At 36.5% G+C, this 22,949-nt stretch overlaps 1 protein-coding gene across 7 annotated transcripts in view; it reads left to right on the forward strand.

Moving 5' to 3' along the window:
* The window catches only part of PHF20L1 (PHD finger protein 20 like 1), a 49,742-nt gene extending 33,145 nt beyond the window's left edge, over positions 1 to 16,597 (forward strand). For 3 of the 7 annotated variants that reach the window (XM_052703769.1, XM_052703770.1, XM_052703771.1), the window contains 11 exons: positions 443 to 661; positions 855 to 911; positions 2,480 to 2,584; positions 3,600 to 3,764; positions 4,820 to 5,001; positions 6,910 to 7,009; positions 7,944 to 8,030; positions 8,918 to 9,113; positions 9,533 to 9,899; positions 13,186 to 13,351; positions 14,428 to 16,597. In XM_052703769.1, the coding sequence (XP_052559729.1) occupies positions 443 to 661; positions 855 to 911; positions 2,480 to 2,584; positions 3,600 to 3,764; positions 4,820 to 5,001; positions 6,910 to 7,009; positions 7,944 to 8,030; positions 8,918 to 9,113; positions 9,533 to 9,899; positions 13,186 to 13,351; positions 14,428 to 14,570 (1,787 nt within the window). In that variant the 3' untranslated portion in view covers positions 14,571 to 16,597. The remainder of the gene's footprint in view (positions 1 to 442; positions 662 to 854; positions 912 to 2,479; positions 2,585 to 3,599; positions 3,765 to 4,819; positions 5,002 to 6,909; positions 7,010 to 7,943; positions 8,031 to 8,917; positions 9,114 to 9,532; positions 9,900 to 13,185; positions 13,352 to 14,427) is intronic. The other 4 variants (XM_052703774.1, XM_052703775.1, XM_052703772.1 and 1 more) reach the window with 3 other exon arrangements.
* Positions 16,598 to 22,949: the final 6,352 nt, after the last annotated feature.

The raw sequence follows: 22,949 nt of genomic DNA on the forward strand, positions 1-22,949 counted from the left end.
TCAAATACATAGAATCAATGAAAACGCAGTAAACTGAAGTATAAACACATAGCACTGAGAATTATGTATGAGAACTGTTCTCTGTTCACATACTGGAAAGAGATAACTTGAATGATGTTAACAGTATCAGCACTTCTGCTGTTGGCATTGATTTCCATTACAGTGGAATGAAAAGGAAACAAAAAGGCTTAAAGTAGAAGCAAAAATAGGCTTTAAGCAGAAACATAATTTAGAAATGAATGCAAATTCCAAAACAGACAAGAAACTTGGGGCATGTATTGTTTTGTATGTAAAACTAAGATCTAGGCATTCATGTGCAGTAATTATATATCAAGTGTGATAATGTTGTTACCACTATGTGATGTTTCAGTGATCTTACTCAGCCAGTGATCTGGCTGCAATTCTTACTGAATGCCTAGTAAATCTGTCTTCTTGTTTTCAGCACCCTCGCCTCATGTACATGCCTTACATCTGGAATTGCCTTTAACCAATAGTCTAAAGTTACCAAAAGGGAGTAGTAAAAAAAAGAGGTCTTCCACATCAGTGAGCTCTGAAGGGACAGAGGTACAGTACTCTGTGCCCATAAAGGAGAAATGTTTTGAGAGTCTGAAGGAGAAAATATTAAAGAACGTGATTGAGAAGGACAAGCATTCAGAAGTTGGTAAACTACAATGCTTTTTGTTTCCAGTGCTTTAGAGAATAAAATTAACTGTAAACTGACATTAAAATCATTGTATTGCTTGTATGTATTATGTTATATACCAATAGATATTTTTGCATTCTAATGGTTTTTACAAGAAAGTGGGGTCATTAGTCAGACATTACACTTAAATCTCACATTCTTAAATTTTCAGGAGCAGTGAGAGTGGAAAGAAAAGGAAAACTGGAAGAGAAGAGTTCCACAACATATGGTATGTAGAGCAATAATATTTTTAGGAAAAAGGTAAAAGTCTCTAACATTTACTTGATGCCTCTAAAGCACAAATATAGGAGTGTAAAATATCTCCAGAGTTCAGCTGTATTTCCTTAGTTCGGGATCTTAAAAACTGTTCTAACGTATATGGCAAGTTGATAGTAAAGGAATAACTGTGTAAGAAAAGTAATGTTCTCAGAAGAAGGATTTGTGTAGTGCCTGTGAGGGGCCGAAGCCAAAGGTGGGTGTTTTCGGTTGTTGGATTGTTGTGGTGGGTTTTTTTGGTTGTTTTTTTTTCCAGTTCAATTAGTGATCACAGAATCACAGGATTGTAGGGACTAGAAGGGACCTCTAGAGATCATCGAGTCCAACCTCCCCTGAAAAGCAGGCTTCCTAGACGAGGTTTCACAGGTGGGTTTTGAGTATCACCAGAGAAGGATAATCCACAACCTCCGTGGGCAGCCTGTTCCAGAGCTCTGACACTCTCACTGTGAAGAAGCTCTTATGTGCATTTGTATGGAATTCCTTATGCTCCAGTATGTGGCTGTTTCCCCTTGCCCTGTTGCTACACACACTGCTAAAAAGTCTGGCCTCATTCCTTTGCCTCTCACAGTGGGTCAGATCCCCTCTGTCATCCTTTCTTAAATAGACCCTAAATAGAGTAAATAAACACTAAATAGACCCAGGTCGCTTAGCCTTTCCTCGTAAGAGAGCTTCTCCAGGCCCTTTATCATCGTAGTGGCCCTCCACTATACTCTTTCCAGGATACTACAGTGGTACTGCATTTATTTTGATGTGGTGGCCTATGAGAACAAGAGGAGAAAAAGGATAAGTTTGTGTTAGTAACAAAACATTTGGTAATTTGTGAAGTAAGAGGCCTTTGGTTTTCCCCAGCGTAAATATTACAGTTAAAGATGGAATGAGAATTCATATATGAATTGGCCTGTTTTTTTTCCGTGAGGGAAGAGTTATGCTTCTGAACAGCACAAGAAGATACTAAGATTCAATATGTATATATATACAAGAAATAATCTTTGAACACTGGCATTAATTATTTCCTTTCTGTAACAATTCAGTTTCCTTAGCTTGCTGTTGATTACTTAGAAAATGACCATGGAGTGACTGTGCTGTGAGATATATTTTGTCTGGGAGAACTAATAAATAGAATTTCTTTAAGCTAAAGTGCTTGTTCTTATGCATATATCAACAGTGCTGCTTATAAGTGAACTGTGAAGCAAGAGATGCAACGTAAATTTTAGTCAGAATCATTTTTTATGAAGATATTGTTTGAAAGTGCTGACAGCATGAGCAGTTTTGTGACAAAGAAATTTCCTTTAAAGCCTTTAACTTTCTGTAAGTGTGAAATGTGTTATTATCACATCTTTGTGTTTGGGATTTTGCGCTATTGAAGGCTTTTTTCTAATAAACCACAAGTTAAATAGCCGTTAGAAACTACTTAATTAACATTGCTTACCCCACCGGAATAGTTTGAAATTAAAATGTTGAGCTAAAAAAAATAAGCAGTTTAGAGTGATGTTGTTTTAAAATGATCAAGTTTTCTTTCAGGTAAAAAGAAAGAAAAGGAAAAGGAGAAAAAAGAGAAAAAAGAAAAAGATCATAAATCAAAACAGAAAAAGAAGAAGAAAAAGAAGAAGAAATCTAAACAGCATGGTAAGATAAATGCAATTTTTGAAGGTGAGCCAAACCATTTGGTGCTTTTCTGACATTAGATATTAAAATTTGTTTCCTAACAATGTAAATACAAAAATTAGAAATTTCAGAGAACAGCTTGTGGCCTTAATGTTATAACTAAACTTGGGTCTGTGACCTTTGTTCCTATTTATAAGCTTGTCTCTACATGGTAGATAGAGGTATTTCATAAACCTTTTCTGTCAAAGTATTATAAACAGGTAATAATGGTTTTACTTCTTGTCTCTTTAGACTTGTCATTTTAAGCTCTTCAAATGTATCTACCTCTTATGTTGTTTGGACATTACAATAATTCTACTGTTTAATCTGTTGCTAAATTTCAGAGGTTTGTTGTATGAGATGGGGCCCTTTGGTGCCCTGGGAGAGACTTAAACAAGGTGTGTTCTCCTGCCATTGAGTTCTTGGGAATGAGCCACTGGGGGGCGGAGTTCCTGTGAGGGTCCAGCAGAGCCCTGCAGTTGTTTTTGTACTTCTTTGTGGGTGTGTAGGCGTGCATTTATTGCTTAACTTGTCAGGATAATCTGCAATTACTTCTAGAAAGCGTTGTTGAAATGCTGCAGATAGATCTAAGGAAAAGAGATCTACCAGTAGGATCTCTAAGGATAACAGGTGATAAAGGATGAACTCAGGACAAAAAGAAGATACTGTGCGATTTCTTTCTTACCTATACAGATAAAATGTTGTATGAAAAAGTATTCCTCTATACATTCTGAGGCTGATAGATATGGGGGGGAGTATTAAATGTGTTGTTTTTTAATACTTAGCTACTGAACTTCATTGTGTCTTGTATTGGAAATTTCTGGAAAAATTGTAACAATGGGTATTTGCTACTTCATGTTCACAGCTTAATCGTTCCTAAAATCTCAATGTCGGTGTTTTTTTTTCTCCTATTAATTTTTTTTTTTTGAACACTTTTTTGAGACTTCTCACAAATTTTATTTATTGTAACATTAACTTAATCTTGTTAACTTTGCAGATTATTCTGATTATGAAGATAGTTCCGTTGAATTCTTGGACAGGTGCTCTTCTCCATTGACGCGGTCCTCGGGAAGCTCTCTGACTTTGCGCAGCATGTTCTCAGAGAAGAATACATCATACCAGTATCCAAGAGCTATCTTGTCTGTTGACCTTAGTGGAGAAAGTAAGTTGACTGGCGCAGAAGTTTCAATTTGTAGGTTTGGTTGCTTAGGAAATATAATTTTAAAGAAAATGTTTTGTATAAATTCTTAATGTAGGTATAAGTTGTGACTGACTGCGAGTTAAGTAGTTGAAGCAGCCCGGCAAAGAAGGCCTTGGGGGTCCTGGTGGATGAGAAGCTGGACGTGAGCCAGAAGTGTACTTGCAGCCTGGAAGGCCAACTGTGTTCTGGGCTGCATTAAAAAAGGGGTGGCCAGCAAGGAGAGGGAGGTGATTGTCCCCCTCTACTCGGCTCTTGTGAGGCCCCATCTGCAGTACTGTGTCCAGGCCTGGGGCCCACAGTACAGGAAGGACATGGAGCTCTTGGAATGGGTCCAGAGGAGGGGCCCTAAGGTGATCGGAGGACTGGAGCACCTCTCCTATAAAGAAGGGTTGAGAGAACTGGGCTTGTTTAGCTTGGAGAAGAAAAGGCTCTGGGGAGACCTCATTGTGGCCTTCCAGTACTTGAAGGCAGCATATAGACAGGAGGTAGAACGGCTGTTTATGAGGGTGGATAGTGATAGGACAAGGGGAAATGGTCTTAAACTGAGACAGGAGAGATTTAGGTTAGATATTAGGAGGAAGTTTTTCACATAGAGGGTGGTGACACACTGGAACAGGTTGCCCAAGGAGGCTGTGGATGTCCCATCGCTGGAGGCATTCAAGGCCAGGCTGGATGTGGCTCTGGGCAGTCTGGTCTGGTCGTTGGCCACCCTGACTGTGGCAGGGGGGTTGAAACTTGATGATCATTGTGGTCCTTTTCAAACCAGGCCACTCCATGATTCTGTGAAGCATAAGTGTTTAGACTCCTCAAGCTTTCTACATAGAACTTGTGTATGACATTACATTAAAAGCATTTGAGGGGACCATCAAGAAATCTTAATGTACCAGCAGTGCATGTGAGTGTGATTTTTTTTTTTTTGACATGTGCAAGTTAAGACTTCAAATGACAGAAAAATTGTTTTGTTTTTTTTTTAAGTATTGAGTTTCTTTACACACAATCTCATGACTTTTTACTAGACCTTTCAGATATGGAGTTCCTGGATGATTCCTCTACAGAGAGTTTGTTGCTCAGTGGTGATGAATACAATCAGGATTTTGATTCAACTAACTTTGAAGAGTCTCAGGATGAAGATGATGCTCTCAATGAAATTGTTAGATGCATTTGTGAACTGGATGAAGAAAATGGCTTTATGATTCAGGTAAAGGAATTAGGGGGGTGTACTTTCCACATAAATTTTGTGCTTTTGAAGATTTTCTTCTAAGGTGTTGGAGACTGAATTTACATTGAGAGTTGTAAATAGAAGTGATCAGTAATAATAAAATATTTTATGCTTGATATGATTCTCCAGCATATGCTGAACACTTTCTCTTGGATGGGTTTCTTCTAACCATTTAATATACAGAACAGGTTTGTAAGGAAGAGTGAACTTTTGTTCTTATAGTTGGGGAAAAAATGCTTTTCCACACACAAATCATTCTCTCTGTCTGCAGACCATTGTAGTTATACCAGCATTTCTGGTTTAGTCCTTACTTTTGACAGTACCTGCTATAGACACCTCAACTCTACTCCACTCACTAAATTCATTGCAGCTGTATACAAGATGAATGAATCTCTGTGTAAGATCTCTGCCATACAGATGTTAATACGAGCATCTTTGTGTTGCAAAGTTTATGCTTCATTTTTAAAACAGTAATTCTCAAACAAGAGACTACTTGCTCATTTTAGAAGCTACTAAAATTGTAAGCCTTCGTATAAAAATGTAACTATCGTTTAAAGAGTGTGTGATGTCTGTGTGGCATCCAGCCATTGACAGGTTGCAACTACTGCTTCGTATGCATTTGTATTGCAATGAAGGGTTGATTTTTCCATCTAGCAATGAATAATTCAAAGTCTTTGTGTCAAGGAATTTGTAATAGAGTGATTAGATCAGATGCAGTGAAAAGTGAGGAAGAACTCGGTTGTCAGTAGCTTTAAGAAGTTCATGAATTTCTTCTTTTTTTTGCACTTAAATGAAAGGTATGTATTCCACTATCAATGTGGTATTGTTTCTATTGAAAAATACTTTATAATAAGCCTTTAGTTGAGTTCTGAAGGAAGCAAGAATGGTTGTCCTGTTAATAGACTTGCAAGTGAGTCTTTGGAAATTAAAGGAAGTTCTGAAAAAGAAGTACACAGACTGTCCCTGGAAATGCATACTAAAATGCAGTGGTATGATGGAGGAATTGAGCAGCAGTTCAGCAGTGGTGATAACAACACAGGAAAAAATGGACCAGTGTAGAAGTTTTTGGAGAGAGGAGAGGAATTTGTAACCATGGTGGTATGACAAGAGGAAAGGTGTTTTGAACATGCTGATGCTCAACATACATGTCACCAGAGGAGTGAGTTTCAACAATGAAGCAGCAGATATTTAGAAATCAAGCAAAACACTGACCTAAGAAAAGGAAATAGAAGTGGTAGTTTCCTGCCCACTTCTTATACCCAGTGACAGCCTAATGTTGACCACTTGTCTCCTTTCCATACTTTGTGTCATTGAGAGCAACCAGTTCACTGTTTCTAAGCCTTCATGTCTTACCACTTCTGTTTTGCTCTCCTATTCTCTTATTTCTCCTCTTTCATTTTCTCTTCATTTTCTTTTTCTTTTAGATTTTCCATTGGCGCGATATTAAAAACACATCTTTCTAGCGCACTGCAGAGATGCTTTGTAAATATAAATAATTAAACTGAAGAGTTTTCTACTTTTCACTGTTATGCTGTAATGTATTACATTATCTTTCTACTTTACTGTAATGTATTTTTCTGTCTTATGTTGCACTACTAAATGTCTAGGTGCTAACTGTTGAGTGTTGTAATAAAATACTATTAAATATTGCGTCTTCATTTTTTTCTCCAGTTTGGAATTTGTGGGTGAGAAAACTAAAGCTACCTTTTAGCTTTGTCTTTGCCTACCCAAACACAGATGACCCAAATATAATTATTATGCTCAAACACGCTGTTTAAGTTAAACTGTTGTTCATTGAATTTTGATGATACAAGTAATAGTTTCTGATTTTTAAATCTGCTTAGTTTTAGTTTTTGCTTTTGTGTTTTGTCTTTTTTTTTATGTCAGTGCGAAGAATGCTTGTGTTGGCAGCACAGTGTATGCATGGGATTGTTGGAGGACAGCATTCCAGAGCAGTACATCTGTTATATCTGCAGAGATCCACCAGGTATGAGTAAACCACCTTTATCTGCAGTTGTCTGCTTGGGTTTTCTAAGCAGAAGTGTTATACCTCGCTTAAAATGTTAAAGCTTTGTCCGTTTTATGTTTGTTTCACTTCTTTGAGGTTAGGTCTTCTAAGTCTTACTGTAGCAGAGATTTACTTTTCTTTCAGTAATGTCTTGTTAAACTTGGCTAAATCTTCCTCATGACTTGAGTTACCATAGCTTTGTTTTTTGAACTGAATTCTTTCAAACCTTTAGGTCTTCTTAATTTCATTGTACTCTGAAAAGATTTTGCAAATGAAACTTTCTTGTTCAAAAGTTTGCCTTGCATATACTTGGAATTGGATCTATTTGTTTAAATATATTTTTTAGGTGAAAGGACTCATTACCACAGTACATATATATATGCTATGGCTGTTGTTTAATATTAGGATTTTGTAATGTTTGTGTTTGCCTGGAATTGTGTAAATAAGTTGAATATGTTATATATAAGCAGAAGTCTGGCACTCATGTTAAACATTAGCACGCAAAGTGCATCTTAAACTTTAAGTTTTTAATGTTTCTTCTAACAATTGTTACAAATGTCCTCTAGTGATTTATCCAACAGGGTATCTGAAGCCCATTTGCAGAAGTGTTAAATAACAGTTTTCATTAGCTCTTCTTGAGAAGAATATTTAGAAATCAGAGCTGGATGGATGTGATTTTTTTTCCATTTGCCCAAAACTGATTGTCGGTTGATAATATAAAGTCATGTCTCAGTTCCTTATGTGGTGTACTCTGAGCAGTCAACTCTTTTCTTATAAGTAACAACTAATTTGTCTTGTGTTCTTTCCCTGCGCTGTACTAGGTACTTCGTTATCCCCTGCTATATGGAGACTGTGTCCCTAAATTTTATCTTCTCTCCCTTCCTAACCATTACTTCTTTTCTTTCTATGTCAGGAGAAAAAGGTCATTCACAATGTCAGTATTTTAAAGTGTATTGGGATAATGGGCAGAAAGGAGATAGACAGGGTATTCTCCTGAAAGGTATGAAGGGCTTCCATCAACCCGTTCTTTGTTATGTATATGATGATAGTGTGATATGACATTGAGTGTAAGATAATGCAATCTTTAGTCAGTTTGTTTGTCTGGGTTCCTCTCTGTAAACAAAAATAATTAGCATTATATATTGCTCTTGCCTTTTTTTTTTTTTTTTTTTTTTTTTTTTAATAATTAAGTTACCTTAGAAGCATTAGCTAAGTACTCCTTAATGCCTGTTGGATTAAAATTGTAGATGATATTGTAGCATGGGATACATAGAGGCTGCTTATATTGTTATCCTGTCTAGCAGTGTTTGGCTAAACACCTCTCGACGAAGAGTGTAAGAATTCTGCTGTCACATTTTTGAGTTTTCTCTTTTTATGAAGCCATCTTCTGGCTTCTTGTAAGTAGATATTAAATACATTGTTGAAGGAAAATACTTGTTAGTTTTTCCCAAATAACCTAGATGTTTTGGGCATAACCATATAAAATCCACTCTCCAACACTTCCACCAGTAATTTAATTACTTTTTAACTTTTGCAGCTTTTGTAAAAAGAAATGTTAAGTGCCAATTATTTAAAAAGATTTTTTTTGCAGTTAGATTGACATACACTTGTACTTTAATCACAAAGGTAATTAGATTTTTCATTTCCAAGTGTCGTTTGGAGAGAGTGAGTTTTCAGCTTTGCTTTGAAAGTGAAGTAGCAAGTGTTCCATTTATATATCCTAAAAAATTAAGTTTTAGATAATCAGTAAAGTAATGAGGTCTTGAATCATTCTGTCATGGATATTAGGAGACATTTAGGAGATAAAACAAATAATTTTAGCACTTTAGTTTTAAATGCAGTTCTGTGGCTTTAGATGTGCCTAAATTTGTGAATTGCTTACTCCAGGTCAGAGGTGGAGTGCCAAATATCTTTACGATAAAGACTGGCTAAACAATGGACACATGTGTGGCTTATCATTTTTGAAAGAAAACTACTCTCATCTTAATGCCAAAAAGATTGTGTCAACACATCACCTACTGGCAGATGTATATGGTGTAACAGAAATATTGCATGGACTGCAGTTGAAGATTGGGATATTAAAGTAAGTATCAGTCCAGATTTATCAGGATTTATTGTCATCTTTTAAAATATATTTAAGTAGCAGAAGCTACCATTTCCGTGCACGTTACTTTATCACGTTAAAGTTGTTCCTTATAAAATAGTTGAAATAGTTCCAGTGCAACATGTACCTTCATCTTCTTCAGCAGAGTTGGTCTATAATTTGTAGTATGTTTTTCTTTCTTGCTGTTGCTTGATTTTTTTTTTTATTTTTTTTTTAATTGCTGACTTGGTGCTAATGGGGCAGTGTGGATTTATTCTGAATTGATAAGTGACCTAGCAGTGCTTTCTTATTTTTGATAATGGCACTTCTCTTAGCTGTTATCTATCAGAAGTGGATTTATAGTAGTACAGCATTGTAGGAGGAACTTCTGTATAACATTTTGCTCATCTTTGTTGTAGAAATAAACATCACCCAGACCTTCATCTCTGGGCTTATTCAGGAAAGCGAAAAGAACAAGAACAAATAACTCTTGGGGTAGAGAAAAAGATGACTTTTCCACATACTGTTAATCCAACTGAAAGGACATATCACAGTCAAAACCATAAAGAACCACCTAGTTTACCCCAGAAAATGGAAGACACATATATCACGAGTGAGCACAGTTACCAGAAGCCACAGAGTTTTGGTCAAGATTGCAAAGCAGTCGCTGAACCTATGAGCTCAGATGATGAAGATACAAGTAGTTTTGAGGAAGACCATGAATTTTGTTCAGAGAACAAAAACTGTTTACAGTATTCTTTTAAAGATGACGGCATGAATGAGCAGGTAAGTACCATCTTTCATCTGGGAAGTTTCTTAATTAGGCAAATATATTTAATCTGATAAAGGTCAAGTACATAAGTATTCAGAAATGTTTGTTAGAACTCAACATACTCTATCAGCACCAATTAGTGGGATCAAAGTAAGATTGCTGAAATTCTTTCAGCAAAGTAGACGTATTGGTGAAGTGCAAAATGAAGTATTGCCTGTGCTAAAACTGTTTATATTTGTTCTTTTCCAATGTTACGAGAAGAATAAAAAACAGAACTTAAGTGTTTTCTGAGAGCTGAGGAAAACAGAACAAGCTTTCTTTTTTCTCTCAGTTCTATTTTCTACTTGCACTTTTAACTGAGATTTGCATTAGTGTTTATTATCATACCATACTCTCAACAGTGATATTACCTAGAAGTCCACAAATAATTATGCCAATTTAAAAATTGTGTACAATTTCTTTTGAGTTTTTAATACTGCGTATTTCTTTTAATTAAAATTTTCAGACTTTTAATCAGGATTACGTTTGGTAATGTAATATGTCTTTCTCAGCTTTGCATTACGTGTTTGAATCCATTGCGTTATGGAAAAGAGCTGATACTTGTAGTCTGGTCTTAGTAAAAAATTCTCTTTAAGGAAAAAAAACCAACGCAAAACAACAACAAAAAGCAACAACAACAAAAAAACACCTTTCTGTTTTGTACAATATGAACTGTGAGAATAAATCGCTCAACTCATCCACTTTTCTAAGTACAGTTTCTGATGTGGAGGAAATGAGTAAGATGCATCTTTTTTCTTCTAATTCTAGTTTTAAATGTGGCATGTAAGCTGTATGATCTGAATGGGAAAATTTTGGCTCATTCTAGTTAGAATTGACCACTAAATTGCGTGTGCGTAGTAAATAGACATGCAGCAGTATCAGATAGGCTTTCTTTCCAACAGTAGGTTATATATTTACAATGACAATTTTCTTAGGATTAAGTGGAAAATGTGGGCAGTGAAAAAATGTTTCTGGTAGAGACTAAGTCATATACCTGGAGAGCTGGGTGATCTCTCTGCCAAACTGGGAGGAGATCCTTTGGGACAGTATCAGAATACTCCTTTTGGGATGCCTTAGTTCATCTTCCTGTCAGCAGTTAGCCCTGGTAGTACAAGAAGGCTTACTGTCTAGTCTTAGATGTGTTGAAGAGCACTCTTGATTTCTCCATGAGCTACTTTGTACTCAAGAGCATGCTGACGCTCAAGTGACGTTTTGTCATGAAGTGGCTTCAGTGTAAAGAGCTCTCTCCACTTCTCCTTGTCAAACTTCTGGTTTGGATTTTACATTCTCCTTTCTAGCTTCCTGTCTTTCCTAGTCATGGAATCTTAATGTCACAGAATGGCTTAAATTAGAATCTACAGATCTGTTGCAGATCTTCTTTTCTTTTACAAGTTATGATCAGATTATTTTATTCAGATCCCTTTTTGGGCTGTACATTTACTTTTTCCTTCTGAAAGCGTGATCTTGCCCCACCTGACTCTCCTACTTATTTCTTCTTCAGAAGTTGTTGTGTATTCTACTTCCTACCACCTCTTTCAGCACTTCTTGATGGCCTGTGTTGGTCTGGCTTCTTGGTCTTGTAGTTTAGAAGGGGGCCTGTTTGGTTTTAAGTTATGTCTTATGAACTGACCAGTTCATTGAAACAGAGGTCATATAAAGAAAGTATGTGGTAGGAAAAAAGAAAAAAACAACTTTGTTACTTAATCTGTAATTGTCTCTGTGTCAAGATTTTTTTCTTGTTGCCACAGGCATCTGAAAAATACACACAACAGAGGATCTAGATGTTAGATTGTGTAAATGAAGCCTCATCCAGCAAGGAAAAAACAGCATTCTTCTGTTGTAGGTGTACAGAAAGGTCTGAAAAGTATCAGAAATGGGGCGTTTAATCTATATATAGAATATTCCCAGTGTAATTATGAGAGATGTAGTGAAAGCATTCTGAGGTATCTGAGAGATGGAAGATATTATCTAGTTTGAGAGTTTAGAAGCATTTATGATGTTCAAAAATGTTCTTTGGTAAACTTTGTGAATATTGTGAATATTAACAGCTTGTCCTCTAGGACTTGCTTACAAAGTTGCCAGCAGGATGGTCTAAGTTGGACTGATTTTTTTTATTTTTTTTTAAGTAAGACTTTGATTAAATAGTTAATTTTGACTTATGAAGTGAGTGAAGATCTGTCAGTTCCCCATTTCCTGATTTTCATACTGTTTATGACTGGGAGAAGACATGCAAAGTCTGTGCTGATGTGACATGGAAAGAACTTTGGCACTTTTTTGTACAAGTGTATTAAAATGATTAAATTCACTACTTGCTGTCACGTGAAAGCCATTCCTTGCCTGGAACTGATTCTTTGTGAGCACGTATCTTGAGTTTTCCTTGAATTAAGTCCCTAAACAGAATTGTTAATAGTGAAAGAACTTCCATCAGAAATGAAGTCATAATGAGCATGAAATTGAAATTTCAAATCCTTTGAAGTAGCAGAGATTCTGAACACTTTGATTAATATGTTTTTTTTCAATCTGGTGTACTTTCTTTGGTCACAGCCAGTGACTGAAACATCAGATAGATAAGATGAGAAATTTGTTTGCTGTCGTCTTAGAAATAATTAGTTTCTTCAAAGCAAGCTAATCTTCCACGTACAGCCCATTTGCATAACATGGCTGCACAGCTCCCAATGTTGGCGTCCCTGTACCTGTCCCTGCTCATGTTTAATTCTGGCTAAAACTTGTGGTGGCAAGTTACAGAGAATCACAGGGTAGGCAGCAAAGACTTCTGTTTGAAACAACAGATGAATGGCCAATTTTGCAAAATAATGACTTCCGACATCTTGGATGTTGTTGTATTTTGTGCAGTTTTCATTTATTCTTTGCCTATACTTGGAGCAATCCTTTGGGTTTTGTATATTTCTGTCAATGTTACACTGATGCAGTTCAGCACTTCATGAATTGAGTCATGATTTTTATAAACAGAGCACAGAAATACAATGTGTCTACTGCATTAAACAAACTTGACCTGCCCTCGCTCCTACTTGCTCTGGCATTTAAAAAAACATGCTCATTTCTATGGAATTTGCATTTTGCTTGTTTTAGTCTACTGAAGTGTTATGATACATGGTGGCTGAGTATGCTTTTTGTCAAGGAGGCAGAAGTACAGTTCTAAAACAGTGTAGTGTATCATGATATTCAAGGGTCAAAATGAACACTAGAAATTAAATAGATGCTCTTAAATGGCAATTTTTTCTTTCTGTTGCCTCTATGAAGAAGAATTCTGCAGAAGGAAACACTGTGTTTGTTTGTAATGAAAGAAAAGGCTCAGAGGAACAAGTGGATACACATCTTCAATGGCAGCTAAATCTCCTTACCCATATAGAGAATGTACAGAATGAAGTCACCAGCAGGATGGACCTGATTGAAAAGGAAGTTGATGGTAACTGCATTTACAGATGCTTATTAATGTACCTAAAATAGCTTATTTCATCGCCACTTGTTAAAGGCAATATCAGACTGAGGATTTTTTTTTTTTTTAAGTATTGTATTAAAAACTGGATACTCAAAATTATATTCTGAGCTTGCACTTCTGGTTTCACCCTCTTCCACAAGGTTTTACTGTTTATTAAAATAACTTAAATTGGTCAGGACGCTTGAGCTCAAGTCTGTAGTATCAGACAGATTTTTAGAAACTTTAGATGATTTGTCTGGTCTTTGTCCAGATGTGGATAATAAAGTTGACAGCCTTTTTCTGCAGCTGGCTTGATTGTTCTGTTGCTTGACAGTATTTAGGAAAAGTTTGTTCATTCTGCTGTTGTTTTCAATTTGCTATATTAGTGTGTAAATGGATTCAGGAAAACAAACCAGGCTTCCTGGGAAGACATGCGTGAGATTGTACTGCAGAAGTAAACATTGCAGCACATGAATTTACTTACTAGTTGTAGAAAGTTAGGAATGAGGGGAACTTGAGTGCAGTGTTTTCATGAGAGTCCTTCATAATTATTTGACAAATGGTCATTTGATTCTTATTTGTGGTCTTATTACTGCTTCATATGAGTCATTATTTCTAGAAATACAAGGTTTGTCTATTTCCCTTTTTTATCTCTACAAGCATAGAAGTTAATTTAAAAACACTGAAGATTGGAAAACTGTTCCGTAGTCTGATTCTTATAACTAGGAGCTTGATTAAGTGACAGGAGTGAACCTAGAATTTCTCTGATTATGACATTCCCAGACTGCTTCTTCTGTTGCAGATCTGTCATAGGTAGAAGGCTCTGGGCTGAAGTTTCTTTTTTATGTATAGGACAATAAATCATTAGCAAAGGCTGTACTTTGCTCTCAGGTATCTATAGTAACAATCAAATCAGAAGATATGCTTGAATTGTTGAAAAATCACAGCCTCAATATTTTTTTCCTTCTCATTAAGGATAAAATATTAAAGAAAGGTTTAATTGTTCTGAAAATTGTTTCTCAGAGACTCATTCTGATTAATTTCTTCTTCATTTTCCTTTGTAGTTTTAGAAAGCTGGCTTGATTTCACTGGAGAACTGGAGCCACCAGATCCTTTAGCAAGATTGCCTCAGCTGAAGCGACGTATTAAACAGCTTTTACTTGACATGGGGAAAGTACAGCAAATAGCAACACTTTGCTCTGTATGACAAAAGGAAGAATAAAGAAATAAAAATAGGTTCTCTACGGTGAATTTTCTTACTAGCCACAAGACTGATAGGAAGACAGCAGAAAGCTGAGCATTTATATCGTTCTTCGATTATTACATTAATAGCCTAAAGTTTTAGGGAGTGGAGAGGAAACCTAGAGTAAGCAATCTGTTATACTGAAAATCTAAATTTTCACATCCAAACCTCAAAATATGATGTATTACATACTGAGAAATATTTGTATCTCAGTATGATAAGCGAGGAAACTTCTGCATACAGGAAAGCTGAACAAAATCTCTGCAAAGAATGGTTCTGCTATTCTGAAACATGTAGTGGAAAATTCTAAATCCGTGGAATTCAGCTGACTAAAACTTCTTGAACTGCATTTTTACAAAATTCTTATCAGTAAAAGACACAAAGAGATCTGCATCCTCTCTACAAGAAAAGTTTTTAGATTATTTTCTTTTCTCGTGAATGTTCAGGAAAGTGAGCATATTAGCTTTAATTTTGAAAGAAGCTACTTGTCACGGTCTCCTTTTCAAAGTATTTTTTTAAATAGAAAATTTTATTACAGCACCCTTAGGCTCCTTTAAAACGTAAGTGGCAAACAGTGGTCACATGTGCCAAATAACGCTACAACCACTGGATTGAGATTTTCATTATGGCTTACATGAAGGTTTTTTCCGTATTCCTACTTGGTGCCAGCAATCCATCCAAAATTATATCTAGTTTATATTTTTTATGTTCTGTGGGGAGTATTCAGGATTCAAAGTACAATTTTTGTCCTGGGTAGCTCTGTTCTGGTGTTACTTCACCATCCTCAGCTGGGATGAGGAAATGACAAGAGCAGTGAAACTCTCTGTGGCTGTCATTGTACTCAACCACTAGAATAAATATTGCAATATACATTATACAAGATTTATTTTTTTGGGAAAAAAAAAAAAGACAAAAAAAAAAAACAAAAACAAGAAAACTTCCAGCTTCAGTAAATGCAACATCATGAAACCAAAGGCAACCTAGCTGCTCTGTTAGCTTCTGCTGGTTTTTGAGCCCAGGACTTTCCCTGTGCTTATAAGTTGCCGCTGTACCCAGTGCTACATACATACTTGTATGTGTATGTGTATACATACACAAATACATTTATACATAGTATATACATTTATATCTACACATCTATTTTTTTCAATAGATTATAAGAACTGGTGGTTAACATAAAACGTTACCTTTTAACAAACAGTTTCTAAAATTGAAAATAATGTATGTACAGGTTTTGAAATTTGTAAAATATGACTGTTAGAAGGAGGCTATTTAACTGATGACAAAGATACTTGAACATTTTATGCCTCACATCTGTTTATCAGTTCTAGTTATCTGTATAAATGCATTTTAGAACCGATAGACAGTAAACTTGAATTTACCTTTTGATAAGAGTACAAGCCACTGTACATTCAAAAATTATTTAAATTTGCAAACACACTGTTCTATATGTAAGGTACTGTATGTAAAACTGTTTATTAAAACTATTCTGCGTACTCTACATTTTCAATTTTTTTTCCTGATCTACATACAACTATTGTTATAATGTACAGACATCAGAAATTCTTGGAATGCCTTCTGAGGATTCTTAAAATTGAAAAACGTGCCAAAGATGGTTTAACTGGGAAAGACACTGCAACCTGTGCACTGAACTTTTATGATAAAAGCATTATTGAGTAGTGTGGCTGCTAAAAAAAAAAAAAGAAAAAAAGAAAAAAAAAGAAAAAAAAACAAAAACCTTCCCTGATATTTCTTGTCTGTCTCTCTTGTTTGAATTTACCACTTTTGATGTGCAAAACAAAGTGTAAGCCCATGTTACTGAGTGGTTGCTATTCAAAACTTGCCACATCAAGCTTGTAAGAGGTATTGAAGAGCTATGATAACATGGAAGGTGACTGTAGAATCACAATTAGCAACTTTGCAATACATCAGGAGGAGTTGTTGACATTTTTATAACTGTTAATAAAGAAAGTATTCTGATGTGTTACATAGTCGGATTAGTTGAGTGACCTACTTGCTTTTGGTATGTGGGACTTTAATATATTATTCACTTGCTGCATATCCTTGAATGTGTTGCTGTGTGAACTATATAAGAGAAATGGAAATCCAGTTAACTTTGAAGGAGAGTGGAGTGTACTTACAAACTTTTATACAGCATACACTGTAGTGATGTTATGCAGTGTGTGTGATATAATAAACTATAGATGCTATGGAAGGTGGAGGTGAACTAAGAAATTCCAGGTGAGAGAAATGACGTTACCTTCTTAGTGCAGAGGTGGAGAAATGGTATCTGAAAAGAAAGTCGTAAGGTCAGAGCTGAAGTTGCCTGTGCAGCTTTCACTGGTCTTCCATTGGTGTATGCAGCAGCCTAAATTTACATGAATACTCAAGTTTATCTCTGAGGATCCTGCCTGATTCAGGATGGACTCTGCTTACTGAAACAACAAATCTGATTAACATTTATGTTTGTCTTCGTTTCTTGTGTAGTCGGTCATTATTAATAGGTACATTCCTTGCAAGCATTCACATCTTGTGAGAAAATATAAGTGCTTATGGGCTGTGATACATTGTGTATTGCTTGAGTGCTTCACAAACTCTTCTTGCTTCTCTTTCAAATTGCAGTGTTAGTCTGTGACACCTGAACATTAGTTCTGACCCAGGTTTCTCCATTACTGAAGTCAATGGGATGCTTTTGAAACATCCCATGCAGCTTTAAACACAAGTCAGGTGCCATAAAATGGCTGAATGTTATGCACAGAATGTAACCTACAGTTGATTGCTTTACTCAGTTGCCAGTCAAACCTGATGTGGTCTGGTTCATATAAACATGTCTTCTAATTGGCATTATCAAGAGAATAATTTTTCTCTATGCGTTATTTTCCATCTGTCTTCCTGCTTCCTCACTAATTAATCCAAGTATCTATACATAATCTATTTACAGCATCAGTTACCTGGACATGAATTTCAGTTTCTTGTGATGGTTGATGAAGGAGGCAGACTGTTCTGAGGAGAAAGTAATAGTTTGTGGTGTTGTGCTGATTGTTTGTGATACTTCTGTGCAGATAAGTAAAATACAGTTTTTAAGTTTTCATCCTTTTTAAGTAATCAAAAAAAAAAGAGAAATACCCCATTACCTCTTGTGAGGTATGATACTAAATGGCAAACTTGTGGAGCCTTTAAATGCTGTACTCTTTGTCTGAAATCTGCCCACCTGTTTTCTGTCATGGAGGTTTTGGGAGTGATTCATTTCAAACCCTCCTTCCTGTGACAATATTGAAGGCATCCACATCAGGATTTCTAAGCTGCAGTGATGGATGTCAGTGTTACAGTCATAAATGAAGCACAGACCTGGTGACATAGGTAGCCCTAGTACATGTTTTCTGATGATGTTGCAGTTATAAAACGGAGATACTTCAAATCACATGGCAGGAGATGGAAGATAGCTCCTAAAACGTTTTTTTCTGGGTAACTGTAGGGAAGCTAATTCCCTGTTTTAGATATTCTGAACTTCAGTGCATATATATTTATTGAGATATTGAGTGATTAACAGCTGCAGAACCTTGTTCTTTTTCTTAGGTGCTGAATTGCACTTTTCTAATAGATTCCTTTGCTGGCTTGCAAAGAACTGAAGCTGTTTTTTCCATGGGCGAAGTCTTATTATAGAGCAGCTATCACCTGCTGATTCACTGAATATCTGTGTTTCTCCTTGCTCTTTAGATCCTTGTTTTTTTCCTAGTAATATAGAGATGCTGATGTGTGAAGGGGTGGGTGTAACTATGCCATCTATTTGCAAATTGATACCCGCTTTTGCCATGTCAGTTTGGAAGACTGGAACCTTGTGTTTTCTCTCTACTGCTTAATAATGTTGCAATCTGTCAGCTTTAATTTCACAGTGCTTATTAAGATCAAAGTTTAATCACTCTCTAAATGTCTGTTGCTATCTTTGTGTTTGATTGGTTGCTACTTTTTTTCTCTTACACTGCGTCTGTATTGCTATAAGTGATCATTTTGCAAAGTTTTTATTATGCTGTTATGTCCTTGGTGCTGGGTGTAGGGGCCCGTCTTTAGCCATTAGAATTATACACTATGTGTGTATCTGTTATATATGAAAAATATGACAGAGCATGTGACGACTGTGAAAATACACTGCACAAAGAGCAGATTGAGCAGTTGGCAGCCATTTTGCACCAACCTGAACAACTCAAAGGAAAAATTAGAAGCCACGTGGAGAAAATATGAACTCGCATGAAAAGTCTTTCAGGAGTGAATCTCCCTTTTTATACACTGGGCTGTGTGTAAATTGTAGATGAGCCAGGGACTGAGTAACTACAGTTAGCTCAACTGCTGTTTACTTCAACCAGCAACTTCCTTTGCTGTGCAACTGGCAAGAGCTGTCTTGTTCAGCTGCAGCTGTGGGCATCGGTGTATTGCTCAGAGAGGCAGCAGTACACTACTATAAAATCCTCTATGAGATACACAGAGTACCTTTTCTGTGGTTTTTTATAATAGCTGTAATGCTGGACGCGTTCTGAAACGATAAAGATCTTTGAGATCGTTATGTGCCTGGACTCCCATTCAGTGGACTTCAGTTTTAGTGAGTTAGTAAATGTTTGTATACATTTAAAAACACTAGGGAATTTTTAGTGGTGTGCTTAGCCTACAGTAAATAAACTACACAGGGTCATGGATATTCTTATTTGTATGGATCTGAAAACCTTAGAGAATCTTCAGTTGTATCTTAGCCCATAGCCAAATTATGTAATCAGTAAATTATTCACAGTCCTGAATGCTCTTTGAAAGAGTAGATAGATAATAGCAAGACGGGGAAATGGTTTTAAGTTGAAGGAGGGAAGATTTAGGTGGATGTCAGGGGGAAGTTCTTTACCAAGAGAGTGGTGAGGTGCTGGAACAGGCTGCCCAGGGAGGCTGTGGATGCCCCGTCCCTGGAGGTGTTCAACGCCAGGTTGGATGGGGCCCTGGGAAGCCTGGTCTAGTATTAAATGGGGAGGTTGGCAGCCCTGCCTGCAGTGAGTGGGTTGGGTCTTTGTGATCCTTGAGGTCCCTCCCAACCCTGGCCATTCTATGATTCTATTATGATGATTCTCTTACCATCAAAGTAATTGCAACATTTTAATGTTCCTGAGTTACTTCAGTGTCCGACAGTTTCAAGGTTTGAGTTTTGCAGTGCATTGTCTTGAAATACCTTGTCTTTTAACAACTTCAGAGAGACAGTGGCACTCTTGTTTCTCTGAATATTATTACAAAAGAATGTGTTGTATTGATTTCTTATATTTTTGTATTGCCTATAAATGACTGTTCAGGACTTTACTGTTGTAAGAAACAAATACACAAACAGTATCGAGGAAGTTCCTGTCCTAGGTGTGTTGTGGACTGAGGCATAAGTGGTAAGCAGGAGGTGAACAAAATCAGGCAGAATCTGAGTGAGATACTAATACACAGAAATTGTTGAGTTGTTCACATGGCAAAAAATGTTATAATCTTGAACATTTAAAAAACAAACCACTAGATGTATCATTAGTGAAGGCACCATCTCAAAGCAGTCTCTCAAACATTACAAAGACAAATTCAGATCTTGCAGTAATATCTGAACTGCTGTTTTCTTGTTCTGAATCAGATCGAGGATCCAGAAGGTCAATGCAAGCCTTTGTAGAAATATATTGACTGTAAAAGCTCTGTGCAAGTTGATCTTTCCCTTATGATATCTTTCATTTCTGGATAACAAGAGTTCCCTCGATCAAAGTATGAAGATTTATCAGTTTTATCAGTCACTGCTGTAGATCTGTTCTCCATGAGTTTCCTTAATCCACTGCTGTCCATTTGGGAGAGCTCTTTTTTCATCTCCATAACAATCAGGAGACATAAAAAAAAAAAAAAAGTATGTAGCTTTTTGTATGCAGGACTTGGATTTCTCCTATAATTTGTTTTCTCTATTCATTGACTGTATTATCAGGAAGAAAAAAAAGAGAATTTTGTACTATCAGAAATTCAGCACCTTGTTAGTGACTAATGACTAGGGAAGCTTTTTGTTTTCTCATGGTTTAGTTTTCATTTGCCAAATATTGCCAAATATTGAATCTTAGTGTACAAATCTATCCATTACTTGGTTGTACTGGATGATCTTGGAGGCCTTTTTCAACCTTGATCGTTCTGTGATTCTAGCGGGGAAATGGAAATACAACATGACAGGAAAAAAAAATGAGAAGTCCTTTGCCTGCTTTTCTTACCTACAGTTTAGTGTTTGGGTACTTCCCCATCATACTTTCAATTTAAAGAATGTGTAAAGTGACTCAAATGTCTGGTATCTGATGAAGCTGTGCTTCATTTTTCTTCTCATCTTCTGATTTTGCATCACTTTATGCATTTTTTGCCCCTTTTTGAGGGTTTAATTAATGATAATTGCAAAAATCATGTGAAGATGTTTGAAATAAGATCATTATACTTGGGAAGAAATGTACTTGTGCTTACAAATATAGGAGAAGTTGTTAAAGAATGGCATGATTTCTATATCATGTTCTTGAAACATAGGAGAAGATGGGCCAATATTTTATGCCAGTTCAACACAGTCCATTATTTGAAAATAAATGAGATACACGATACGAGCATCATCTGACAAAGTTTTCAGTTCTTAAAATCACTACTTCCAATTTACTGCCTCGTTCAGAAGTCTTCTTTAATCCCATTTCTGAATATGATTGGTTTCTTAGGCTTCAGTTTTGAGTGAAAGTAACTTTTATGTATGTACAGATGTTTGTATATTCATTTATTGGAAGCATTTACCCTTTGGCTTTTTAATATATAAATACAGCACTTGCAAAAGCCCTTTTTTGGGCTACAATCTTTCTATTAAGAAAGTGTGTGCAAAACTGGAACACTGGATCTGTTTCTTAAGATTTTGTGATTGCAATAAAATGTTTCATCACATTGAAGTTTTTTTCTTTCCCCTAACAATTCTAGTCTAGATTTGCTTTTTGCTAACGTCTACAACAAATGAAACTTCATTTCCAGCACTAAAGCAATGATTTTGAAGACGAACTAATTTTAAAACCACATTAGCAGCAGGGACCTTTTCCATTTGCTCCTTTTTCACACTTCAGTGCTGACCAAATTTGAGATGTTCTTCCATCTTGTCTCAGGTGCTAAAAATAGAGCTTAGTACAGTTGTCCCTGCACTGAAGGGAGTGTTATGCACTGAGGATTTTCTTAATTAGAATTTGACCAACCATAGATCACAGGTGCCTTTTTTTCCTCTGAAGACTGTCGATTGTGTATATTGTTGTATAAACTTCCATTTTATTTTTTGAATCCATGGACCACTGAATCCCACTGAACTTGCACGTGATGCACATCTAAAAGTGGTTCTAAGGACACCATTTGCCAGAACACTATCTCCCACTTGATCTTTGAAGAGATTTTTAAGTCTTGGCTGTTCTCCCTAGCACAGTTCAGTGGTCGTTTTCTGTTTTTCAAAGAAATAAAAGCAGTCATGAGAATCGATGCTGTATAGATATTGTCAGTTTCTAGATGCGTAGATATTTGCACCCTGCTTTTTTCTATAAATAATAGTTCTTAGAGGTCTCCTTAGTTTCCTGGCTGCCTTAGCTCATTACCAACTAATGACCTTTGGTAGTCAACAAAGAAAGAGGAAGAAAGTGAATTTTCTATACAGAGAGCTTGAAGGACAATTCTGGACAAACTTTAGAAAACTGGATTAGATGAATGTGTGTTGGTTTGCCATCTGCATAGTGTTCTTCATCATCTTCCAGCTTGATCTTTCTGCTGCCTACTGACTTCACTCGGGTCCAGAGTGGGTTTCTTGAAAGTCAGGTCCAAATATAGTTCCACTCATTTTAAAACTGCTAGCCATGGTAAAGTAAGCCTGTGCTGCAGACTGAGGTCACATTTACCACATACATCTAATGCTGTAGCTCAGGTACGTTCAGTCTGCGGGATGCATGTGGCCTGGCCCAGCGTGTCGTGTGGCTCTTCTCCACTGAGCAGCCCAGAGTGGCCCCAGGTCCACCCCCATTGTGCACAACACTCATTGCTCAAAACAACCAAACGTTGGAGTGAGATTCGTACTGTCTCAGCTGAACCCGAGTCCTGGGGAATCAGAATCATACAGCGGTTTGAGTTGAAAGGGACTTTTAAGGTCATCTACTTCCAGCCCCCTGCTCCAGGCAGGGACACCTCCCCAGAGGAAGGAGCAGTGCAGGGCTCGTTCAAGTTATGGCAAATAATTGTTGTTTCATTGGCTAAATACAGTCGTGTGAACAGCAAAAAAAATCTGCAGCTGTGTTTTCTGTTTTGATCGTCTGGTCCTAC

The sequence above is a fragment of the Tympanuchus pallidicinctus genome, unplaced genomic scaffold (assembly GCF_026119805.1).
Source record: "Tympanuchus pallidicinctus isolate F22 unplaced genomic scaffold, pur_lepc_1.0 scaffold5, whole genome shotgun sequence".
NCBI classification, from domain to species: Eukaryota; Metazoa; Chordata; class Aves; order Galliformes; family Phasianidae; genus Tympanuchus; species Tympanuchus pallidicinctus.